General features: G+C 41.2%; 1 protein-coding gene across 1 annotated transcript in view; it reads left to right on the forward strand.

Moving 5' to 3' along the window:
* Positions 1–23,701, forward strand: part of LOC141271396 (uncharacterized) — a 94,840-nt gene that overhangs the window by 19,516 nt on the left and 51,623 nt on the right. Inside the window, exons 6-11 of the mRNA XM_073681485.1 lie at positions 463–612; positions 5,030–5,209; positions 5,294–5,417; positions 5,497–5,594; positions 5,784–5,874; positions 7,442–8,608. Of these exons, the coding sequence (XP_073537586.1) occupies positions 463–612; positions 5,030–5,209; positions 5,294–5,417; positions 5,497–5,594; positions 5,784–5,874; positions 7,442–8,608 (1,810 nt within the window). The remainder of the gene's footprint in view (positions 1–462; positions 613–5,029; positions 5,210–5,293; positions 5,418–5,496; positions 5,595–5,783; positions 5,875–7,441; positions 8,609–23,701) is intronic.

Consider the following 23,701-nt stretch of genomic DNA (forward strand, 5'->3'; position numbering starts at 1 on the left):
GTTTCAGACAATGCTTTTAAGACCATCAGGTATAAGAAATTGCATTACAAAAAAAAATCCAAATAGATTCTTTATTATTGATCTGTGAATAATGGTCAATTGCATTTGGAGAAATCGGTGCTATTAGAGTCAACTGTCATTTTTACCAGTGGAAGCAATAGAATGGGAGGTTAAGGCAGGCAAGTGTCATTGCCACAGTCTGTCACTAGAGATCCCTGGACTTGTTAGATGGGGGGGGTGCTACCTAGTGGAAGCGTGGGGTGATTATATCATTTATTTAACATTTCTAACAAATTAAATATTCAGATAAAGAAATGACATACTGTAAGCCAATTTACACTTGGTTGTTGTAGTTAAAAATACAGCTTTTGAGTCCCTGTAGAAAGTGTGATATAAAAGTACATTGAGGTGTGCCAGCTGCCTTGGCATCGATTTACATAGGCTCATCTTTTTCCCATTCAGGTCTCTCCAATATCGGATCCTCTCAGTGAAGATTTTCCATATGATAGAATTTTCCTGATTGACTCATCAAGAATGAAAAGGGACAGGGACAAGATGGCGGAGAGGCTATTACACCTCACTCTAGAGATCCTCTTCTGGTTTACTGGAGAGGTGAGAGATTCTGATGGCATCAAATTACATCATTCTTATCTATGTTAATAACTAGAGATGAGCGGATCTTTCAAATTCGTTGGCTTAGTCAATTTTTTTCGGTTTACTTCGAATAAAATAATGCAGGTCACAGAATTAAAATGCTTATAATTGCCTGGTATATATGTCTAGAACATTGAGTTCCCCTTGGAGTCAAATGAACATGTTTGGAGCTCTATAATGCAAACACAGCCTTTTTAATGTCCAAATGACTTCCACCTATTTGGCTACGGGAAAACAGATTGTGACCACAGGTGACCAACAGTATATTTTACAAACCACTGCTGTATCAGACTATTTAGGCGACCTAAATTGTTTAACCGGTTTAAAAATTATCCCTTCTTTTGGCCAGATGTATGCATTGATGTTGTTTATAGATAGATGGCGCACATGGAAGAAGCCATGGCATTTCCACACATTTGCGTGCAGCAATTATCCCTGTTTGTGGAGTATAAAGAGCTTTGAACTTTTCCAAATGAAGAATTGATAACTTTTTCATAAGCTGTCCAAAAATTATCCCTTTATTATGGAAACAAAACAGGTATAGTGTACTGCTTTGAATGTGAAGAAGTAATGACCTCTCAACTAGAAGTGAAAAAATAGCCCTTTTCTGGGGTCCACAACTGGTTTGTTAATCACAAAATGATTAGGTAATTAAAAAGGCTTTTTTTCTGCAGACAAAACAGTGATTCTGTTTTGAACATGTAGACATTATAGCTTGTTGTCACCAAGCTTTTTCAAAAATTAGCCCTATTTTAATAGTTGTTTCTTGAGGATACAAAAGCATGAGAGTATGTTCCTAGCATCAGTAGTACTAACACTATAAATCACTGTGGGCAGCCAGGAGGTGTGTGGCTGTGCAGTGACAGTGGTAGGAGCAATACGGAGAGTTAAAATAAAGCAGGCAAGGAGATGCTTGGCAGGTTTGTGTTAATATGCCAATTTCATCGCCCCAAAATTTTCTGGACAATTTTGGAAAAAAATATATATATTTTTTAATTTTACTTATGAAGTTCAAAGAATTTTGATAGGACACAATTGTTGAAAATTATCCATTCTCACAATCCTGATCAGGATGCTACCAGGAAAATTCAACCAATGCAGTCAGAATAATATGTAATTTCACCCAAAATTTATAAAGAAAGTGAATATGTTGTATCAAAAATCTGATGCACTTAATACGATAAATTTTGGTTAAAAAATGTTCCATTTTGTGCCCAAATGGGATGTCTTTTTGATATAATAAATAATGGCGGCTAGGTATCTTCCATTGAGTCTGAGTTCATGCAATCTTTTTGCAGAAAAAGCCCTTGCAATCCAAGTTGTCTGGCATCAATTTGGGTAAACTTGGACATGTGGGAGTACAATTTCCATGTAATTTGAGGATTAAACAGACAATGCAATTGAGATAGAAGAGGAAGCTTGTGGAAAGCAGTAGGTGAGAATAATGATGAGGCTGATGGTAACAACAAAGCACAACTTGTGGGTGCAGATTGGTTACCATAAAGATGATCACAAGAAGAGTCTTGCTCATTTTGCTGGTCAGTTTGCTTTCTCTACGTAAATAGGTGATGCTGTTTCACGTGCTAATGGAGTGATGTAGTTCCGATTGAATGTGTGCCAGGATGTACCCAACTCATTTTCCAATAGCACAGTTTGCACAATTAAATAGATTGGTCCTCTAGAAAACAATTTCCACACACAAGAAGCCCACGCATACAACTCGCCACTGCCGTGACCAGACCTTTGAAGCACTGTTGAGCCTCTTATACCAAAAGCGCGTATGGCATATACTGCTCCAGAAGTGCCCCAGAGGAGGTTTTTAATGCATGTACCCTGCACTGTGTATCGCTGATGCCAGCCATCTCCTCCTCTAATCACCTCAACTCCTTGTCACCCCTGTCTGATTTCCAAAATTTGTTCCACACAAACTCTTCATCATCATCCATGATTCGGCTGACAGGTGCTTCTGTGTGTGAAACAGCCAGAACTTCTTGGCCCTTCACCTGATTCCCACCTCAAGATTTTCCCTGGTTCAGAATGTTAGTACCACCTTGGCTTGCAGAGCCGGCAACAGAGATTGGCATTAGTAACGTGTTGTCCATCTCCTCCAGCACCATTTTTTCCGAGAACAAAGGCTGACTGTTCATGTCTTCTCAAATATCAACTGGAAAAACTTTTTCTGGTGTAGTATGTTCCTTAGATCCCAGGTTGCTTTAGATTGGGGAACTTGGTGGCACAATAGAAATAGGTGATATTGATTAATTGGAAATTCTGCTATTTACAACATTACCTGTTATGGTGGCGGAGGAGGTGAACCAAGCAGAAAGCTGACTCCAGCTGATAGTGTTACTGTCAGAAGCTACATCATTCTGCTGTGATTGAGATGAGCCATGGGACATATACTCCATTACACCTTCAGCATATTCCCCGCTAATGTGCTTGCCAGAGTTTACAAAGGAGGCCAAATGTGTCTTGCGTTTGGTACTACTACTGCTGGGACAGTTGCTGCCAGCACTAACAAGCTTCTTAGAGCTGCTGCTAGTGGCAACCATATTCTTATCTTTGATATTAGGTTATTTTCTATCGTTCCGTCACCTGTGTCATTTTGGTCAAAATTATAATGTTTAATTTATTTACAAATTTTGTTAAAAATTGTAACCAATTTTTGGTTTAAAATTCTCCCACCTTTGACAAAAAAAGTTTAAAGAGGTCGCTACATAAGTACACTCATAAAACCCAAGACAGAAACAAAATGAACATTATCCCTGCTGTAAGTAAATAAGTAAAAGCAATAATGCATATAAATAACATACTTAGTAAACACCGATTTTGATAAAAAAAAAAGCGAAAAAGCCATCCCACCCGCGTCAAGGTGTACCTAAATTACGATGGTTCTAACCTCTAATATTAGAACCTTACCATGTGTCAAAGTGACATCAATGTGAATAAGGGCCGAGCAGGACTGCATCCCGAATAAGGATACCCAGCAAGTGGGAAGCTACAGTATATAAATAGAATGTCCAGCTCAAAGAAAGAAAGGCCATACCCTTACCTGCACTAAGTGCAGAAACCTGAAACTTAAGAAAAAAAATGAACTAGAGTATAAGTTAAGAACTCGCATGGAAAGTATTTTTCTGCAATATTCAGCAGCATTTCTGTGGCTCCTATGATTGTTAAATGTGACTAGTAAAACATTTGCAAAAACTTTTTTTTTTGTTTTGTTTTTTACATTTTTTATTTTTTAATAATGATGTTGAACCAAAATGAAAAGTAATTTAATAAAACCTAAAATGATAGCTTGCAAAATTGCAACATATAGATTCACAATCAGTATCAAACATTCGGCAACCATGGCAGTATGGTCGTAGGGAGTACGATGTTTATAGTAGACAATTAAAACAGTTATTCCAAAAATAAAGAGACCTTTTATACTAAAGGTGAATAAAAAAAGGCCAAGTGTCTTTACAAAACTGGATAAGACCAGGAAATCTAGATAGAATCATGTCCCAATAGCAAGCACGCCTAACTGGCCACTGCATTCAGGTGGCATGTGAACGTGTCTAATATTGGACTATTAGAGCAATGAAACAGATCAAAAATTATTTTAAACAGTGTACACTCTTTAATAAGTAAACACTTGTGTGTAAGTTTTAAGATTTAAGAGAGTCCTCTTTTTAAAAAAAGAAAATGGCAGATATCAAAACAAAGGGATAACACTTTCATTTATAAACAGAAACAAGCCTTGGATTTAGAATTTGGATTTAGTCGCAAAATGTTTAATGAGTGGCTTAATCCTACCCTTGCTTGCTAGCACTGTGTAAAAAAATAAGCTATGAAGGTGCTGCTGTGTATAACAGATGATTCATTCAAAGTCACACATTGAGTGGTGATGATGAGACGCTAAAAGAATTCATTCACTATATATCACTTGAACCTTGGATTTCGATTCACAGACTGAGACTATCACCCTCAATTTCAATATGGTACATCAGCACTGAAGTAGTGCACCACAATCGGACCTTTATCTATCCCTATCCTGTGTGCTCTGTGCTCCTATCACTAAACAGTACAGGCATAAAATGGCGTTCTTTGACTGGCCCGTATGTTTTGTAATGTCTGTGATAGCCCCCTGATTGGCTGTGCTACACTATGTAATCGGATTGTGTGAAGTGGTGCTGGGAATTTTTTTCCAATCGCAGCTAACCAAGTTGCAGATTGTTTGAATTTGTGTGGAACCTCAGATTTCAGAGACTTTGACTCAAATTTGATACTCTGTAGGTCGATCCGCTCATCTCTAGTAGCAACAGATGGACAGAACTGGAGAGGTGAGGACTCGTCTGTAGTGAAGTTTATTAATGTGTCTCTCCATAACCAGGATTACACAGTAGTGAAGAAGACCTCTAGTGGGCGCTTACAGGCCCCTGTGTCTGAGGGATGGGGAAGACCTCTGAGCCCAATCACGGTGCCTCCACCTCACCCCTTGATACATGAGGACATCAATGACCAGAAGATCCTAGAACTCGCCTACAAGATGATTGAGCTGCTGACTGGAGAGGTGACACTGCTGTGAATGCTGGGACATTATAAAGTAATTTTATAAAGGGAATGGGGGGGGTGACAATATCATTGTATGTGGCAGGTTCCTATAAGGTGTCAGGATGTCTCTGTGTATTTCTCCATGGAGGAGTGGGAGTATTTAGAAGGACACAAAGATCAATACAAGGATGTCATGATGGAGGTTCCCCAGCCCCTCACATCACCAGGTGATAGGACTAAATACAGACAGCCTATAATTATCTGTATGTAAAGAATGAATTCAGTCCCTGTATTTGTTTCCTCCAGTTCTGTCCAGTAAGAGGACAACACCAGAGAGATGTCCCCGTCCTCTTCTTCCACAGGACTGTAAACAAGAAGATCCCAATGTTCCTCAGGATCATCAGGTAGATGGAGAGAAGGTGTCATGAGATCTCCCCTATGATGTGTAGACGGCTGTGAATATCTTGTTTTATCCACCAGTATTATATGTTTTATACTTGTGTGATGAGAACGGTGGAGATGGCAGGATTAGAGCTGATCATAGATGTGACTTCTCCATCATCTGTCTGTGACTTCTACAATAATTGTTTCAGGGTAAAGATCTGACCCATATTAATACTACAGAGACATATGTGAGGCGTGATGAGCGATGTAAAGAGGAGATTCCTACAGAAAACCGCCCAGGTGAGTAGTAATCACTAAATGCATAGACAACAAAGATTCTTCACAGTCACTGGCTGTGACTGCTTTATTGATCTGTAGTCCTGCCAGATCTCAATTATGTGATTACTATTCTGCTAATAAACCACCAACATGCTCCGCCACCCGAAACTGTGTGCATTTAAAGCCTTTCTGTTGGAATGAGACATGTACAGTCCAGAACTTACAGCTCTTAACTTATACGTATCCCAGCTGTTAATATATTGGGATCTATAACTTAGCCTGACCTAAAACATATAGTGATACCACTCAAAATAGCACATACCATATTTCTACTTTTACATCAACAGCATTTTTAAGCATCCTTTTATTTTTTTCGGATATTAGAAGGCTTTGTAAAGCACTGCGGAATATGTTGGCACTATATAAATAAAGATTATTATTATTATTATTATTAAAAGTTCCAACTCCTCAATTTCCATGACACCGACTCCGACTCCACGACTCCCTCCCTCCAACCGATCAGACATTGATGACCTATCCTAAGGATAGGCCATCAGTGAAAAAGTAGAGGACAACCTCTTTAACAAACATTTAAATGCCGTTTTTTTTAAACTAATATGTTGATGTAGCCCCTTCTTTTCATATTCACAAGAGGTAATAGAAAAAAATAGACCTCACAGTTTATTTTACAACTTCTTCTGAATCTGACAATATCCTTCCAAACGAGGATGTGACACTGCTCAGGAGGGAATGAGCACCATTTGACTATTGGAATGTAGGATTTGGTGGGATACTTTGCAGGCACCATTTGTGGAACAACTAAAGTGCCTGAATGGGAGAAAACCAGAACAAAGGAAAACCCCATATAGTGATTCCATTTCCCTCATGGAATTCATCTGTAGGAATAGTGACTATGTTGACCTCACAGGGTTTTTTTGGAAAGTAGCACGCCGTGGATGTTGCAGAGAAAAAATTGCAAATATGCCATTTTAGTGTTCAATACATAGTGCCCAGATTATGCTCTTGCAGATACACACACTGACATTTTTTAAGCGGGTTCTTTTCATTACTGCAATGAAAATAAATAGATACTAACTGTGGTTTGGGCACACTACAAGGCTCCGAAGCGATGGGGACATTTGACTTTGAGAGAGCAGATTTTGCAGGATTGGATTATGGAAGCCATGTTGCGTTTCAAAAGTCTTTCAGTTTACAGTAATATGGAAATTGTATTTTTCCATTGAGAAATGATTGACGTAAGTGGGGTCTTGTTTTTTTGGGGGTTGAAGTAGAAATTTTACTAGTATAATTTTGACCTACATAACATATTTGGTGGCTTTTTATTCCAGTATTTGCCAGCCAGAGCGAACAAAGAGTCGAACACCACGCTCTACTAGTTCATGCTCTGAGGTCTTCTATTAGACTGTGAACTGTTTTTGTCTTAGTAAATAATTGCATTTTGCTACTTAACTTGCAAATTCTTTGGATATTTTATAAATGTTATACAAAAATCTATAATTTGTAAGGATATTTTATTAAAAAAAAAGTAAAATACAAATACATAAATACTAATCTTGATTCTTGACAGATGACTGTACTAGATCAGAGGGACAACGGACATTTTCAATTTTTCAATCAGATGACCTTGATATCACACAAGATATAACTGAGGTGCATGCTACTATTCCAGATATACCATCATCCCTTCATAGCAAAGATCTATCATCTGATTCGTTAAAAGAGGTCCTATCTTCTGATTCATCACAGACTATTAAGAAAAATAAAAGTCACAAAAAAGGAGTTGAAAATAGAACTGCTCCTCCAGAAAAGAAGACACTTTCAAGTGCAGAATATGGAAGTATTTTTTCCCTCAAAACATCTTTTGTTACGCATCAAAAAATTCACATAGAGGAGAAAAGATTTTGTTGTTCCAAGTGTGGGAAATATTTTAACCAGAGATCACATCTTATTAGTCACAGGAGAACTCACACAGGAGAGAAGCCATATTCATGTTCAGAATGTGGGAAAAATTTTCACCAGAAATCAAATCTTGACAGTCACCAGAGAACTCATACAGGGGAGAAGCCTTATTCATGCCCAGAATGTGGAAATTGTTTTGTAAATAAATCACATCTTGTTAAACATCAGAGAACTCACACAGGGGAGAAGCCATATTCGTGTTCAGAATGTGGGAAATGTTTTGCAGATAAATCAAATCTTGTTACACACCAGAGAATTCACACAGGAGAGAAGCCATATTTCTGTTCAGACTGTGGGAGATGTTTTGCGAAGAAATCAATTCTTGTTAAGCACCAGAAATTGCACACAGGGGAGAAGCCTTTTTCATGTTTAGAATGTGGGAAATGTTATGCACATAAATCACATCTTATTACACATCAGAGAACTCACACAGGGGAGAAGCCATATTCATGTTCAGAATGTGAGAAACATTTTAACCAGAAATCACATCTTGTTAGTCACCAGAGAACTCACACAGGAGAGAAACTATATTCATGTTCCGAATGTGGGAACAATTTTACCAGGAAATCACATCTTGTTAGTCATCAGAGAACTCACACAGGGGAGAGACCCTTTCCATGTTCAGAATGTGGAAAATGTTTTGCAAATAAATCAAGTCTTGTTAAACACCGGAGAATTCACTCAGGGGAGAAGCCATATTCATGTTCAGAATGTGGGAAATGTTTTAACCAAAAATGGCATCTTCTTGAACATCAAAAATCTCGCATGGGCAGAAGTCATTATCATACCTAGAAGGTGAGACATTTTTTCCTTGGCAATAATATTTTAATAACCACCAAGAAAAACTCAAATTGGAAAAAAACATATATTTTGACAAGTTGTACAAGAAGTTACAGAAAAGAGAGAGAAGTAAATGAGAAAGGGAAAGTAATATAAACTGTACATTAGAATTAAAATATATGTAGTTGCTAATCGACATCTGTTGTCTAAAAGTCTAATAAAAAGCAACATTACATGTGCATTGATTATTTCACAGTGATATATTTATATATTTACTATATGGACAATAGTATTGCAATATCTCCCCCAACCCACCTCAAAAATAACTAACATTCCCTCTTCCCTCTTCTTCCTAACTCCCAATCTCAGTGATCTGCCATTCATTACAGTTTCTTACAATTCACAGTCTCCTTGTGTAAACAACGTCTTTAACTTATTTATATTAGAATAATAAACATGTTCATATTGCAAATTACTAGTTACATGTACGACCCATTCCTCCTTTCTTGGAACATCTGATGTGATAAAAAAAATTTAAATCCCTTTCTGTGCTAAGTATAGTAGTAGTTTATTCACCATCATTGAGAGCCGGTTCCTTTCTCTATACACCAATACACATATTAATGAATCTAAGGGACTTTGATTTTAAATACTTACTTGGTTGTCCCAATAACCTGACCCTCCAAAATGTACACATTAATGCATAATAATAACATAAAATAGGTGTCACAGGTGTGTCAAAAGTGACAGTCGCTCTGCAGTTGGCTGCAGAAGATCTTTGTTTGGCATTACAGACACCTTAAAATCTGTCTCACTCTAGGACCCAGTGGCTACCTCCCTCCTGCTCTGATTGACACCCTGGCCTGGGTGTTTAAATACTTTCAGTTTGCTATAGGGAGGCGCCGGTGATATTCACATTTTCCCTTGTGAAGGCTCTGGTGCTTTTAGGACGTTTGGTGTAATCTCTCTGAAGTTGGCTCAAGCTAAGTTGCTTTCCCCCGTGTTTGTCTCCCTTGTTGTCTTTATTTGTTAGTGGGGACTGACTAGTGCTCACCCCGCCCTTCCCTAGCCGGGGCCTAGCTCTAGGGAGATACATGGCTTTAGGTTCCTGTTCGGCGATTGGTGAGAAGCCAATATAGAGACGGTAGAGAAGAAAGGGTGATATTAGATCAGCCTAGGAGGTCTCCACCAGCCCTTTTCCTTAGTGTTTGGGCTCCCTTTCCCTCATCCCTTTATGTTGCACTTAGTCTTTCCTACAGTGTGCGTGACAATAGGTGTCCTCCAACTTAAACTGACACTTAGGACACTCGGGACACACTTAGACCTCAGACGTGTTATGTAAATTGTATGGTTTCCAACTGGAGGAAGATATGGTTGTTGTAACCTGTGATGTATCGCTCTATTCCTTTGTTGTCTCACGCCCTTCCTTTGATGGTATATGCAGCGTCATCGTGAATGTGCTGAATACTGGTATCATGATTAATGGTATCACATGAGAAATCATGTGACTAAATCCCTGGTTCATCCAATCCCCATTCCCACCGACGCGCTATACACTAGTATGCAGGGCCGGTTTAAGACAAAGTGGGTCCCTAGGCAAAAGTTTAAAGTGGGGCCCTAAATGCTCACACATTGCACCGTCACACTTAAACATTTTGGTTGCATTTACATGAGCTGAGTTCAGGCGATTAAACGAGCGCGATCGACAATATTGAAGTCGTTCGATGCTTGTTTCCCGGCCTCTTTACTCCATCTGAGGAAGAATGATGGGCAAAGAACAATCACTAGTAGATCAATCTGTCCCCATACACATCATGTTATCAGCAGCATATCTGCAGTCTACACCGGCGCTGTGCTGCTGAGAACAAGGATTTTTGTCCCAGCATAAACAATCCAATCACCCTATTGGAGCATTTTGCTTGTTCGTTGGGCGATTGCCGACATGTTTACACCTATGAGCTCTCGTCTGCACTGCCGGGATTTATAAATGTGGATGTCATACACACACAAACACACACTGCGTTGTCACATACTGCTACTGGGGGTCTATACCTGACCATCTACATATATACAAGTTAGAATAGTGCAATAAAGTATATTAACATACACACACGTACACGGCACACACACACGTACATATATGTACGTAGCACACACATGCTGCACAACAACCTAACATAACACACCTCACATGCACACACACACACTTCACATGCACACACACCTCACATGCACACACCACATGCACACAACACAAACCTCACATGCATACCCTTCAGATGCACACAACACAAACCACACATGCACACACCTCAAATGCACACACCTCACATGCACACACCTCACATAGCACACAATGCACAGACACCTCACAAAGCACGCCCTGCACACCTCACATAACCACACTGCTTTATACTGGAGGGAATGAGGATCTTCCAGACTATGAGCTGCAGCTTCTCCTGATGACAGCAGCCCTGTCCCAGCAGACACCTCCTACCTCTCATCTGCTAGGAGCTGTCAGGAGCCTGAGCTCAGAAAAGCACACATAGGTGGACACAGACTTATCTGGCATCAGCTGGGTAGTTGCCGGTCTCTGGCTCTCCCTCCCCTTCAGGCTCTGTGCAGGAGGACAGGAGCACTGGCCAATGAGCGCTTCTATCCCTCTGATGGGGGAGGTTCAGTGGCCGGTGCTCCTGTCCTTTGCTGCATGCTCCTCCTTTCTTAATGCCAGGCTCAAGGTCCTGAAGTTCCCCAGAGTGCAAGGCCTGTGGTGACAGCACGGTTAAATGATAGGTCACATGATCGTGATGTCACTACAGGTCCGGAACCCGTCTAAATCGGAAGCTTCACTGATAATAGCATGCTGCTGTACACATTGGGGGCCCCCAACTGGGTGGGGTCCCTAGGCAGATGCCTAGTCTGCCCTCCCTAACACCGTAGTCTGCCCTCCCTAACACCGGCCCTGCTAGTATGACATGATAGCTCAGATGATGAAAGTGTAATCAGATGAAGTAAAGTGATGCGGAATATGTTAGCGCTATAGAAATAAAATTATTATGATGAAAGCATATGATCATTATTGAAAATGCTCCTCAGTGTCCAGCACCGTTTTAGACGCAGGCATTTGCAGCGAGGCACATTAACAATGTGAGTTCTGTGTGTTTTATTGGTTCATGTGTATATAAAAAAATCTTGGGCCCACCTTTAATAAATACCCCTGATGAAGCACACTGTAAAACGTGGGTGTGGCTGGCCGGGCACCTTGGATTTCCCCCATCTTGGTTGGTATCATATATGTGATTGTTTGTACCTATATTTATATTTTACTTCTGGTGCGATTTTCTATGGTGGGTGACAACTGCTATGATTGTATGTATATCTATTATCAACATATTGACAGTTTCTTAATGAATTAAATGTTCTATATTTTTGGCTGACACTTCGCCCTTTATAGGATATATTGTTCTAGCTACTGGTGCCATTCACTGGTGATCGTCGCACCTCCCATTTCACATACATCTATATATTTCTATTATTTAATTATATTTTCACTTGCACCGTACCATACCTTGAGGTTCCAAGCTTCTGCCCCTTTTTTCTGTTTTCTGTCTTGGAAGGGCGAGGACCTGTTACTGCGGCTAGATCCTGGTGCCACTACTTACGTTATTGGAGACTTTAAATTATCGGTCGCTTGGTATTGTGTTGTCTTGCCAACCCTTCTGGATTTGAGGAGCTATTCTATTTGAGGAGTGTTTGTGTTTTCCTTGGCTTCGGATTACCGGGTGGCGCCCTTGTATTTCTTCCTCTTGCCGTGTTACAGACTCTGGGGAATTATATTTATGTTCAGTGGAATATTCTCCAAGGGATGCAATAAAGGTTTTGTGATTGTTCACCGGTCTGCTGTCCCACACACCATCATCAGTCATTTGAAGAAAATGTTATTTTAATAACAAGTGTTAGTTTTAGTATATTGTCTTATACAGAAGAATTATAGATGACATTATTTTCATCCCATTTAGAGAATGTACCATTTACGACAACTCTTTGTTTCCTGTCCCTTAACCAGTTCTTTACCCATCTGCATATTGTGTCCAATAGTCCCTGCTTATGGAGCCTCAGCACAGGACTGTTGTGTGGTACAGTATCAAATGCCTTTGCAAAGTCCACATATCTCACATCCATCACATTGCCAGTATCCAAATTTACACTTACCTCCTCATAGATACCCAGCACTAAGGTTAGAAAAGATTTATCTTTCATCAATCTATGCTGGTTGTCAGTTATTAAATTCTACAATATATTTCTGCAGGTCATATCTTATAATGCCCTAACAAATTTTGCACACCAATGATGTCTAACTTACCAAATGGTTGTTACCTAGATCCATTTTCTTACCTTTCTTAAATTATTCGTACCACATTAGCCATTCTCCAATCTTGTGGCACTGACCCTGTTATAAGAGAGTTTAAGAAGATGAGATATAGAGGTCTGTCAATTACTGAGCTCAACTCCCTCAGTATCTGTGGATGAAAGCCATCTGGCCCCGACGCTTTGTCAGTATTAATTTGCTCAGATGCAGCCTTACTGCTTGTGTTAATTTAGTTATATTAAGTATGAATCCGTTTAGTGTGAATCCTTTTAAATGTTTACTTCCTTTCCCTTGGCCAAATTGCAGGCTTTTTTAAGAGCTACCAACTCTGCAACCTGTGCTAAATATCATCTAGGCAGTTGACACCCGCCTCCAAGTTTACCCGCCTCCACTACAGCCTGACCATCCACAGTGGTGTAAGGGGTGTCCTGCTCATTGTGGTCAAAAAACATCTACAAAAAAATATAAGTTAGACATTAGTCATGGGTTCATATGAGAGGTGTTTCCAGAGGAGTAAAGAATGTCCCATTGACCTGAGCACAATCACGTAAACCCTCCTATTCTAAACTACATGTTAGCTGGGTTTAGAACATTACACCTGAGGAAGACTTCTGGTGGACTGTTGGCTGTTTCCTGCAGTAGTCGGGTCAAGCTAAGCTACGTGCCCTGAAAGGTAGAGACAAAATGGGTAGTAACAAATCAGCCCAAAGAAACCCATCAGAAAAGCATCAGTCATATTGATTACCGTAAACACTTTGGCACTAATTGGGATTCCAGAAAGTTATGTATGAGGGTTTAGCTCCATGGCACAATAGGATTTTTTTCATTTAATTCAATGCCTTTAAGTCCTGCAGAAATTGGTAAACATTCTTACTCAGTTTCTTTACTGGAAGTTTGGACATATTCACTTTTGACTGACAGTAAATGACAATACCAGAGTCTAGGAATCCCATTATGAGGGGTACAATCCCTCCCTTTTGCTGTCTTAACAGTTAGTATTGGGGGTTCCAGTTAGAATTTTTTGGAGGTTCCAGTTCGGGCTTGGGAAGTATAATTAGTGGCGCAGAGTTCAACTTGTAACTATCTAAGATCTTCTGGTACAGCGTGTAGTAATACCTCAAAAGTGCTAACAGTCAAGAGGAAAAAAGAGGCAGCTTAGAGGGTGAAATTCTCAAAATCCTCTGCATGTTTCTGGGAAAATTATAATTACATACCTTCTGGTGGCAAACAATGTGACAATTTAATTTGCATAGTAAATCTCATTCCAATAAATTACATGGCACGGTATTCCTGAGAATAAATGCTGCTTGCTTGCTCATGAGACGCATTTTACAGGCAGCTGCTCTGTTTCTGTAAGCAAGTTTATCTTTCCATTTAAGTCGACCCTAGGCACTTTGGTACGTGTTATTTTAGAGACTAGGTCACTTTGCCGTACTGTTCACTAGGGTGGCAGTCCAAAAAATTTTTGGTCAGTTTTTTAGATCTCACTCCTGGGAATAATTCCCTTTGGTGTGATTATGACATACACAAAATTTCGTAACATTGCAACACTGTTTACTTGTGGCTCAATCATCACAAAACTAACAATTATTTGTAATAAATGTCTAATTTTACAGTAGTTTCACGGTTTCACTTTTTTTTTTAACGAAACACGCTTTATTTGGTTCAGGATGGTCATGGTGATGCTTCTCCACACACTGGAGAATAAACTGTTTCTGGTCCTCTTGAGTGCTCAGTGACGAACTGAATGTACTCATGGGTGCAATGGAGCGTTCGGCGGCATCATTCACGATTTTCAGTCTGTCGACTTTTGAGGATGCATCGATATTATTTGCATTGGTGTGCCACAGACAATGATCTTGATGAAGAAAATCTTGGTTTATTTCCAGTGCAACAAACAGGTCTTCAGCAGGCTGCACGCGAGTTGAGAAATTCACTGACTGAGGACCAACAACTCAAAATATTTAAACCACCAAAATAAACAAGAATCACTGACTGAGGTGGGATAACAATAGTTAAACGATACTTTCTTATAAATATTTAAAATCCCATAAACTAAACCACCATACTGTATGCAGTCTATCCTGTATTTCATCATAAGGGTCATACTATGGATATTAATATTCCCTAGAAGCAATCACTCAATGTGTAATACCCAATGCCTAGATACTGCTCTCATTATACCTATATCCCTAGTTACCAACTCTTGAGCAGATATCAGTTGCTCCTACAAATAAAAACTACAAGTATTATTGCACTTTGCCATCTCTAGGATATCAGAGTGTGGACCCCTAATATATAGTCGGAGTTCTAAACAAAGATTTATGGACTCCAGTCCACTGATGGGGAATGTTGATAGCACGATATTACCTATGCGCCACTGGTATGTGATATATTTTTACTGCCTATTAATTACTGCTTCATCACAAATAGGTCAATGGCAGCTCCTCATGTACACAGGACACAGCTCTTATTTTATCATGTACAGACTCCTATAGATAGTCTGTCATTAAGCTGTTCCTTTAAAACATGCTGCCCCTTTATTTATAGCTCAGGGTGCTACAGCTACATCTTGGCATGTACATCCCTATATCAACATACACGCCTACAACACTCATGTACGCCATATCATTTTTTAACTATTGTTATCCCACCTCAGTCAGTGATTCTTACACGCGAGTTGAGCAGACATTTTTGCCTTCTTTCTGCAGAGCCGGTACCATCTTAACCTTTTTTGTGGTTGGGGGAGGGGAGGGGTAAGGTGGTCACAGTCTCATTGTTGCTAGTAGTTGCTCTGCACCCATGCTTGTGATGCTTAGGCTTCTTAGAAGCCTTGCAGTTAAAGTCTATGTGTCAATGACAGACCATCAGAGAACCCATGGATACATTTGGGGAAACAAGGTTGGGACAATGAGGTCACCTGGCCCCATTGATATGTTGTTTGGGGTTGTCAGGTGGGACTCTCCGGTCACCTGGAACCCATGAAGACGTTCAAAGAAGCCAGATTGGGACCAACCGATCATCTGGCTCCTTGGAAACTCTCAGAGAAGCCAAGATGGGACCCTTTGGTCTCCTGGCCTTGTACCTCGATGGACTGTCAGCTTCCTAAGCTTGTCGCTACCTCCTCTGTGGGTGCCCTCCAAAAGCGGGGGGACATTGGTTGAGGCAGTAGGCCATGGAAGTCCCAAAATCTAAGCTGATCAAAACCCGGTGGGCCAGCAGAAGGGTGAGATTGTGTAATTTTGCACCATCTTGTGTTTTTCTGGGACTGTTCTATATGTTATTGATTGTTGGTGGCTCAATAAATTGCCACACTGTTTTACCCTCATTCTGTGTTGTCTGAGTAGTATTACGCCCACAGAAGACCCCGAGTCTTTAGTCATCAGCCACCCAACCTATTGCATCCATTAATAGGTTGACAAATCTGCTGCATCACAAAGTGTCTTAAGTACTACTGTCATATCTGTCCATATGGGGTTGTAGCAGGTGCATACAAATTTTAGGAGCTGGGAAAAACCATATAGGTTTTTGAAGGAGGAGGTGTTTCTTTCATTAGTTTCCTTTAGTTCACGGCTCAACCAAAGGACCCACTAGTCCTGCATAACTAATTCACCATACTCCTCCTAGTTTGCCTGTTTTGTAATCAATTATGCTTGTCAAGTCATGTTTTTGGAAGTCACTCCAGAACTCTGGGGAAACTGTAACGATAACTTTGTAGAAACTTCAGCTAGGACTTGTCTAAAATGATGTAATAATTATAATGGATACCACAGGAGTCTTTTTGCGTGGAACAAAGATACAACAGAACACAACTTATAGGTGTCAAAGTGTATATTATAAACACATGGCGTTTCAAACAAGTGCCGACGAAAACACAAAGTCCATAAACACTCAGGGGAAAATGCAATTAGCAGAGCAGTTTGTAAAGCACTGTTCACACTAGAGGATGCTAGAAAACAAGGAAGTCTTTATCAAGTCCAAACAATATATATTATATAATCCAGGGAGGCCTGGGTAGGAAGTCCCAGATAATGCAGCACAGTCTCGTGCTCTAAATGTAATCAGCAAAGCAATCTGTAAAGCACAATTCACACTAGAGGATGCTAGAAAACAAGGAAGTCCTTATCAAGTCCATGCAAGGAAGTCCATACAATATTTAGATAATCCAGGGAGGCCTGGGTAGGAAGTCCCTGATAGTGCAGCACAGTCCCGTGCTCTGCAGCCAACTAAAGCAGGTGAGTCAGAGCAGAAACCAGCTTACTTGTTAGCAGAATGCAGGTGAAGACTGAGGTTCAGAGGTAGCAACCAGGAGAAGGAGGAATACTAGTAACAACTGAATGCAGCAAAGTCTCTGAGAGCAGGTAACAGAAGATCCAAACAAGTCTGCAGGGCAGAGCAGGAAACTAGGAAACCACCTGGAGCTGATCACAGGCAGAATACTCTAGCACTGATTAGAGGCTGGGGTGGAGTTATAAAGCAGGAAGACAAGGGGCACATGAGACAAAAGACACCATCTTGAAAGAGGGCAAAAAGGGCCAAAATGTAATTAAAAATATTTGCAGTCCTGACATTACTCCCTCCTTAGAAGCGGCCTCAGGACGATCCTGGACCTGGTTTCTCAGGCAATCTCTGATGGAAATGAGAAATCTTCTGTTGGGCATTGATGTTTTCCACAGGTTCCCAAGAGTCTTCTTCAGGGGGATACCCTTGCCATCTTATCAGATATTGGAGCTGATTCCTGCGAAACCTAGAATCAATAATCTCTTCCACCACAAATTGTTCCTGCCCATCAATCACCACAGGCTGCGGAGGTGGCACAACACGTCCCTGGAAGGTATTAGGAGATACAGACTTTAGTAAAGAAACATGGAAAACTGGGTGTACCTTCATAGTCCTAGGCAACTTCAGACGGCAAGCCACAGAGCTCACAATACCGTTGATCTTGAAAGGGCCGATGAATTTCTGTCCAAGTTTCTGTGAAGGAACGTTCAACTTCAGATTTTTAGTGGATAACCACACGGAATCTCCTACCTTGAACATGGGTGCCGGTTTATGAAATCTATCAGCCGATTTCTTGTAACGTTCCTGAGCTGAGGTTAAAGATTCCTTCAGAACCTCCAGATTTTGCCTCATCGCAGTCAGCCTCTCCTCTACAGCTGGAACGGGAGCATTAATCGGAGACCTAGGTAAGATACTCGGATGGTAACCCAGATTGGCAAAGAAAGGTGTGAACTTAGTGGAGGCACTCTGAGAATTGTTATATGAGAATTCAGCTAATGGAAGTAACTCCAACCAATCATCCTGAAGATGGCTGAGATAGCATCGTAGATATTGTTCCAAGGTCTGGTTGGTACGCTCGGTTTGACCATTCGTCTGGGGGTGATAAGCGGAAGAAAGACAGACATTAATATTGAGTGCAGAGCAAAACTCCTTCCAGAATCTTTAGGTAAACTGCACTCCAAGCTCAGAGATGATTTCATCCGGGACCCCATGCAGCCGAAAAACATTCTGTATAACCAAGTTCACTGTATCCTTAGCTGAGGGAAGACCGGGGCAAGGAACAAAATGAGCAGCTTTAGTCAGGCGATCCACTACCACCAGGATCGTATTCATGCCACCTGATGTTGGCAGCTCCACAATGAAGTCCATTGAGATAGACCCCCATGGGCAGAATGGAACAGGTAATGGTTGAAGAAGACCCGTCGGTGACATACAAGGAGTCTTATAACGAGCACATACCTCGCAAGAGAGAACATAGTCCTTAGTATCCTTCAAGCAAGTCGGCCACCAGAATAATCAGCTTAGGAACTCTTCTGTCTTCTGTACCCCCCTGTGACCAGCCACCTTGGAGTCATGGACCAACTTGAGGATCTGCAGACGAACGGTCTCAGGGACGTAGATACGTCAATCCCTGAACCACATGCCACCCTTAAGGACAAGATTAATATCAACAGGTGGATTGGCCAGAAATACATCACCATCATAGGCCTCCTTGAACTCCTTCCACAAGTCCTGATCGTGGATAACTCCGATGAAGTTGGCATTGGATAGAATGGTCTTGGACGGGGCTTCAGGTACGGAATCCGCAGCATGGATTTGGGATAAAGCATCAGCCTTCCCATTACGAGAACCTGGACGGTACGAAATAACAAAATTAAATGGATTTAAAAATAGGTTCCAACGAGCCTGACGAGGAGAAAGACATCTAGCGGATCTGAGAAACTCCAAATTGCGATGGTCAGTCAGCACTACGATCTGTGGCTCCTTGCAGATGATGCCTCCATTCTTTGAAAGCTACAATAATAGCTAGCAGTTCCTTGTCTCCCACATCATAGTTTTTCTCAGCTGAAGTAAGTCTACGGGAAAAGAAAGCACAAGGGTGTAGCAGAGTCTTTTCTCCAGTTCTTTGGGAGAGAATGGCCCCTAAAGCATTATCAGAAGCGTCCACCTCCACAATGAAAGGAAGTGCTGGGTCTAGGTGGATCAACAGCGGTGCTGAGGTGAAACAAACCTTAAGTCGATCAAAAGCCTCTTCAGCCTGTAATGACCACTTAAAGGGCTTTTCCTTCTTTGTCAAGGAAGTAATGGGACGGACAATGTCAGAAAAATTTCTAATAAAACGTCTATAGAAATTTGCAAAACCAATAAAACGTTGGACCTCTTTAACGTTCCTGGGTACTGGCCAGTCAAGGATTGCCTGAATCTTACCAGATTCCATGCTCAGCCCCTGAGGAGAAATGACATAACCTAAAAACTGTATCTCAGAACGATGGAACTCACACTTCTCCGGCTTAATATACAGATGGTTCTCTTTCAGAATTTTCAAAACAGTTTTGACATGTTCTCCATGTTCCTGTAGAGAGTCAGAAAAAATTAAAATATTGTCCAAATAAATCACCACAAACTGATCCAATAAATCTCTAAAAATGTCATTAGCCAGATGTTGAAAAGACGCAGGGGCGTTACAAAGCCCGAAGGGCATCACCAGATATTCAAAGTGTCCATACCGGCATCTGAATGTTGTCTTCCATTCATCACCGGAACGAATACGCACCAAATTATAAGCCCCACGAAGATCTAGTTTAGAGAACACCTTGGCATGGCGGACTCTTTCCAATAATTCTGGAATCAAAGGCAAAGGATAACGATTCCGTATGGTTACCTTATTGAGTTCCCGATGGTCAATACTGGGTCTTGGGGTCCCATCCTTTTTTACAAAAAATATAGGCGCCCCTGCTGGTGAGGAAGAAGGACGTATAAAGCCTTTGGCCAGATTTTCATCAATATACTCGTTCAAGGCTTGAAGTTCAGGTGCTGCTAAAGGATATACGTTGCAAAAAGGAATAGCCGCCCCAGGAAGCAGCTCAATGGGACAGTCATAATGCCTATGTGGAGGAAGCTGATCTGCTTTCTTCTTGTCACAGATGTCAGAGAATGCTTTATATGCTGAAGGTAAAGTGAATACCTGTACAGTAGATTTTGTATCCGTGGACTCAGGGACAGCTTCAGTTATCGCTGGGTTGCTCCTAGTCGGAAAAATAATCTCCTTGGTCTCCCAGTTGATAGTCGGGTTCTGAGAACGCAACCAAGGAATGCCTAAAATCACAGGGAAATGAGAAGAAATTAACAAGAAAGAAAGTTGCTCCTGATGATTAGGCTCCAACAAAATCTTAAGAGGTACAGTCTCCTGATCCACAGGCCCGGAGATTATAGGTGACCCATCCACTGTTTCCATGGTAATTGGAGAGGCTCTTCGCTGCATCTCAATACCATGTTTTTGGGCAAATGTAACGTCCATAAAGTTGTCCCCTGCACCAGAGTCAATCATAGCTGCACTGGAAATCCACTGCCCTGAACACAGGATCTTAATAGGGAGTGAACAGTGAGAGTTCTTTTCCTTCAACTCCTTGGGAGGTGTAGTCATAGAGAGAGAATGGAATACACCATTTAATGGCAGGCTACATTCAGATATGTCAGATTCATCATCAGTGTTATCATACTCTCCTACCGCTGCTAACACCTTGTTAGGAAGCTTGGGACAGTTGATTAGAAAGTGGTCAGATTGGCCGCAGTAGAAACATAGCCTCTCTCGCAGGCGGTGCTCCTGGCGCTCATTACTCTCACGCCTCTGCACAGAATCAATTTGCATGGGCGCTTCTTCTACCTCCCGAGATGTTTTACCTGCAGGCTCTTTGGGAGGAAGGGAAAAGTTAGACATACGATTAAATACAGCCAATTTCTCCTGCCTACGTTCAGTAAGGCGTATGTCTATGCATACACAATGCTGTATAAACATTTCTAGCTCTTGTGGTGACTCAGAGCGGGCCAATTCATCTTTTACAATGCTAGACAGACCTCTCTTAAAAATAGGTAATTGTGCATAACTGTCCCAGTTGGTATCTACCGCTAATCTCCTAAATTCAGTAGCATATTCAATAACAGAACGTTTACCCTGGCGTAAAGATAGTAAAGCAGACTCAGCGGTAGCACGGCGGTTAGGGTCATCAAATATTAATGCCATAGCGGCTAAGAAATCATCCAAATTATTTAACCGTGGGTCACGAGACTCGATCATCGGCGGATTCGCCCAGGCGAGTACTCGTGAGGTCAGCAGCATAATTACACACAATACCTTAGATCTATCAGTAAGGAAGCAGTCAGCATGTACATCAAAATATAGCATACACTGATTCACAAAGCCACGAAATTTGTCACGTTCACCATTAAATCTGAATGGAGGCAACTTAGGTGGGCTAGCTGGTGGCGGTATCCCAGAAGGTAAAGTCACTTGTGCCGCCATTTGAGTACTAATGTCCTGGAAAGCCCGTCCGTACTGGGAGTCCAAGCCTGCAAGTTTGTTTTCCTGGGCCGCCATTCGGGTATTTAAGTCCTGTAAAGTTTGTCCAAATGCTTGTTCATTACGTTCAATGCCTCCAAGTTTCTTTTGCAGACCTTCCACCTCCTTCTGAAGAGATCTAATTACGGAATACACCTGCTCTAATTTGCTTTCTGCAGACATTGTTCCAGCAGACTCCTTATTTTTTGGCTAGAGTATCCTGTAATAATTATAATGGATACCACAGGAGTCTTTTTGCGTGGAACAAAGATACAACAGAACACAACTTATAGGTGTCAAAGTGTATATTATAAACACATGGTGTTTCAAACAAGTGCAGACGAAAACACAAAGTCCATAAACACTCAGGGGAAAATGCAATTAGCAGAGCAGTTTGTAAAGCACTGTTCACACTAGAGGATGCTAGAAAACAAGGAAGTCTTTATCAAGTCCAAACAATATATATTATATAATCCAGGGAGGCCTGGGTAGGAAGTCCCAGATAATGCAGCACAGTCCCGTGCTCTAAATGTAATCAGCAAAGCAATCTGTAAAGCACAATTCACACTAGAGGATGCTAGAAAACAAGGAAGTCCTTATCAAGTCCATGCAAGGAAGTCCATACAATATTTAGATAATCCAGGGAGGCCTGGGTAGGAAGTCCCTGATAGCTGCAGAGCACGGGACTGTGCTGCACTATCTAAAGCAGGTGAGTCAGAGCAGAAACCAGCTTACTTGTTAGCAGAATGCAGGTGAAGACTGAGGTTCAGAGGTAGCAGCAGGAGCAGCCAGGAGAAGGAGGAATACTGGTAACAACTGAATGCAGCAAAGTCTCTGAGAGCAGGTAACAGAAGATCCAAACAAGTCTGCAGGGCAGAGCAGGAAACTAGGAAACCACCTGGAGCAGATCACAGGCAGAATACTCTAGCACTGATTAGAGGCTGGGGTGGAGTTATAAAGAAGGAAGACAAGGGGCACATGAGACAAAAGACACCATCTTGAAAGAGGGCAAAAAGGGCCAAAATGTAATTAAAAATGTATTTGCAGTCCTGACAAATGAGTTATCCCCCTTCCACCCACTCATGTTCATCTCTTCGCTTATCTGTGCCAAACATATAAAACTTATGCAGGTAGACAGCAGACAGCTGTGGGGGTGGGTGTCAAATAGTCAAAGTATTCATTGTTAATAAATTATAGTGCTGTAGTGGTCACTGACACTCTAGGAACACCTGGATCTGCTTCCCTAAAAACAGCCTTGGGGAAAAATATACTGCTTCTCTGTGACCGTGTGTGAGGATTGCCCCAACCTCACACTTTGCAACTAGTTAGTAGGCAAAAACACATACGCACAGTACAAATACATAAAGGAAAAAAGAGTCACCTGGTAGAGAGTAGAGACGAGCGAACCTTTTAAGGTTCAGACCGACGAACTTCCCGATGTTCGTCGAACATATCCGAACCCTATTTAATTCAATGGGAGGCAAAACCAAATGCATAGACAACACCTTCAGGGGGGCCGAAAGCTGCCAAAATAGCCCAAATTAGGGGCAGACACCAGGAAAAGTGCCATCAATTGAGCCAGAATACAAATAGTATAATTGCACAGCATGGATTCATGGGACAGGGCCTGGACCAGAATTTCTAGCTTAAACATTGATCAGTAACAGGTGGATGAGTGACAGGTGTAGTCCTGGTGCTCTAAGAGTCCTACCAATTTCAGACAACACACATGAAGGAGTCCAAACATTTCCAAAACTTAGGGGCAGACACCAGGAAAAGTGTGATCAATGGACCCACAGTAGAAATTTTATAATGGAACAGCAACAGTCAGGCATGGGCCATGCATGAGCCAGTGTCTGGTCTAGCATTTACAGCTTTGAATG

This window comes from Phyllobates terribilis, unplaced genomic scaffold, assembly GCF_046119375.1.
Source record: "Phyllobates terribilis strain yellow unplaced genomic scaffold, ASM4611937v1 Scaffold_5__5_contigs__length_657084704, whole genome shotgun sequence".
Taxonomy (NCBI): domain Eukaryota; kingdom Metazoa; phylum Chordata; class Amphibia; order Anura; family Dendrobatidae; genus Phyllobates; species Phyllobates terribilis.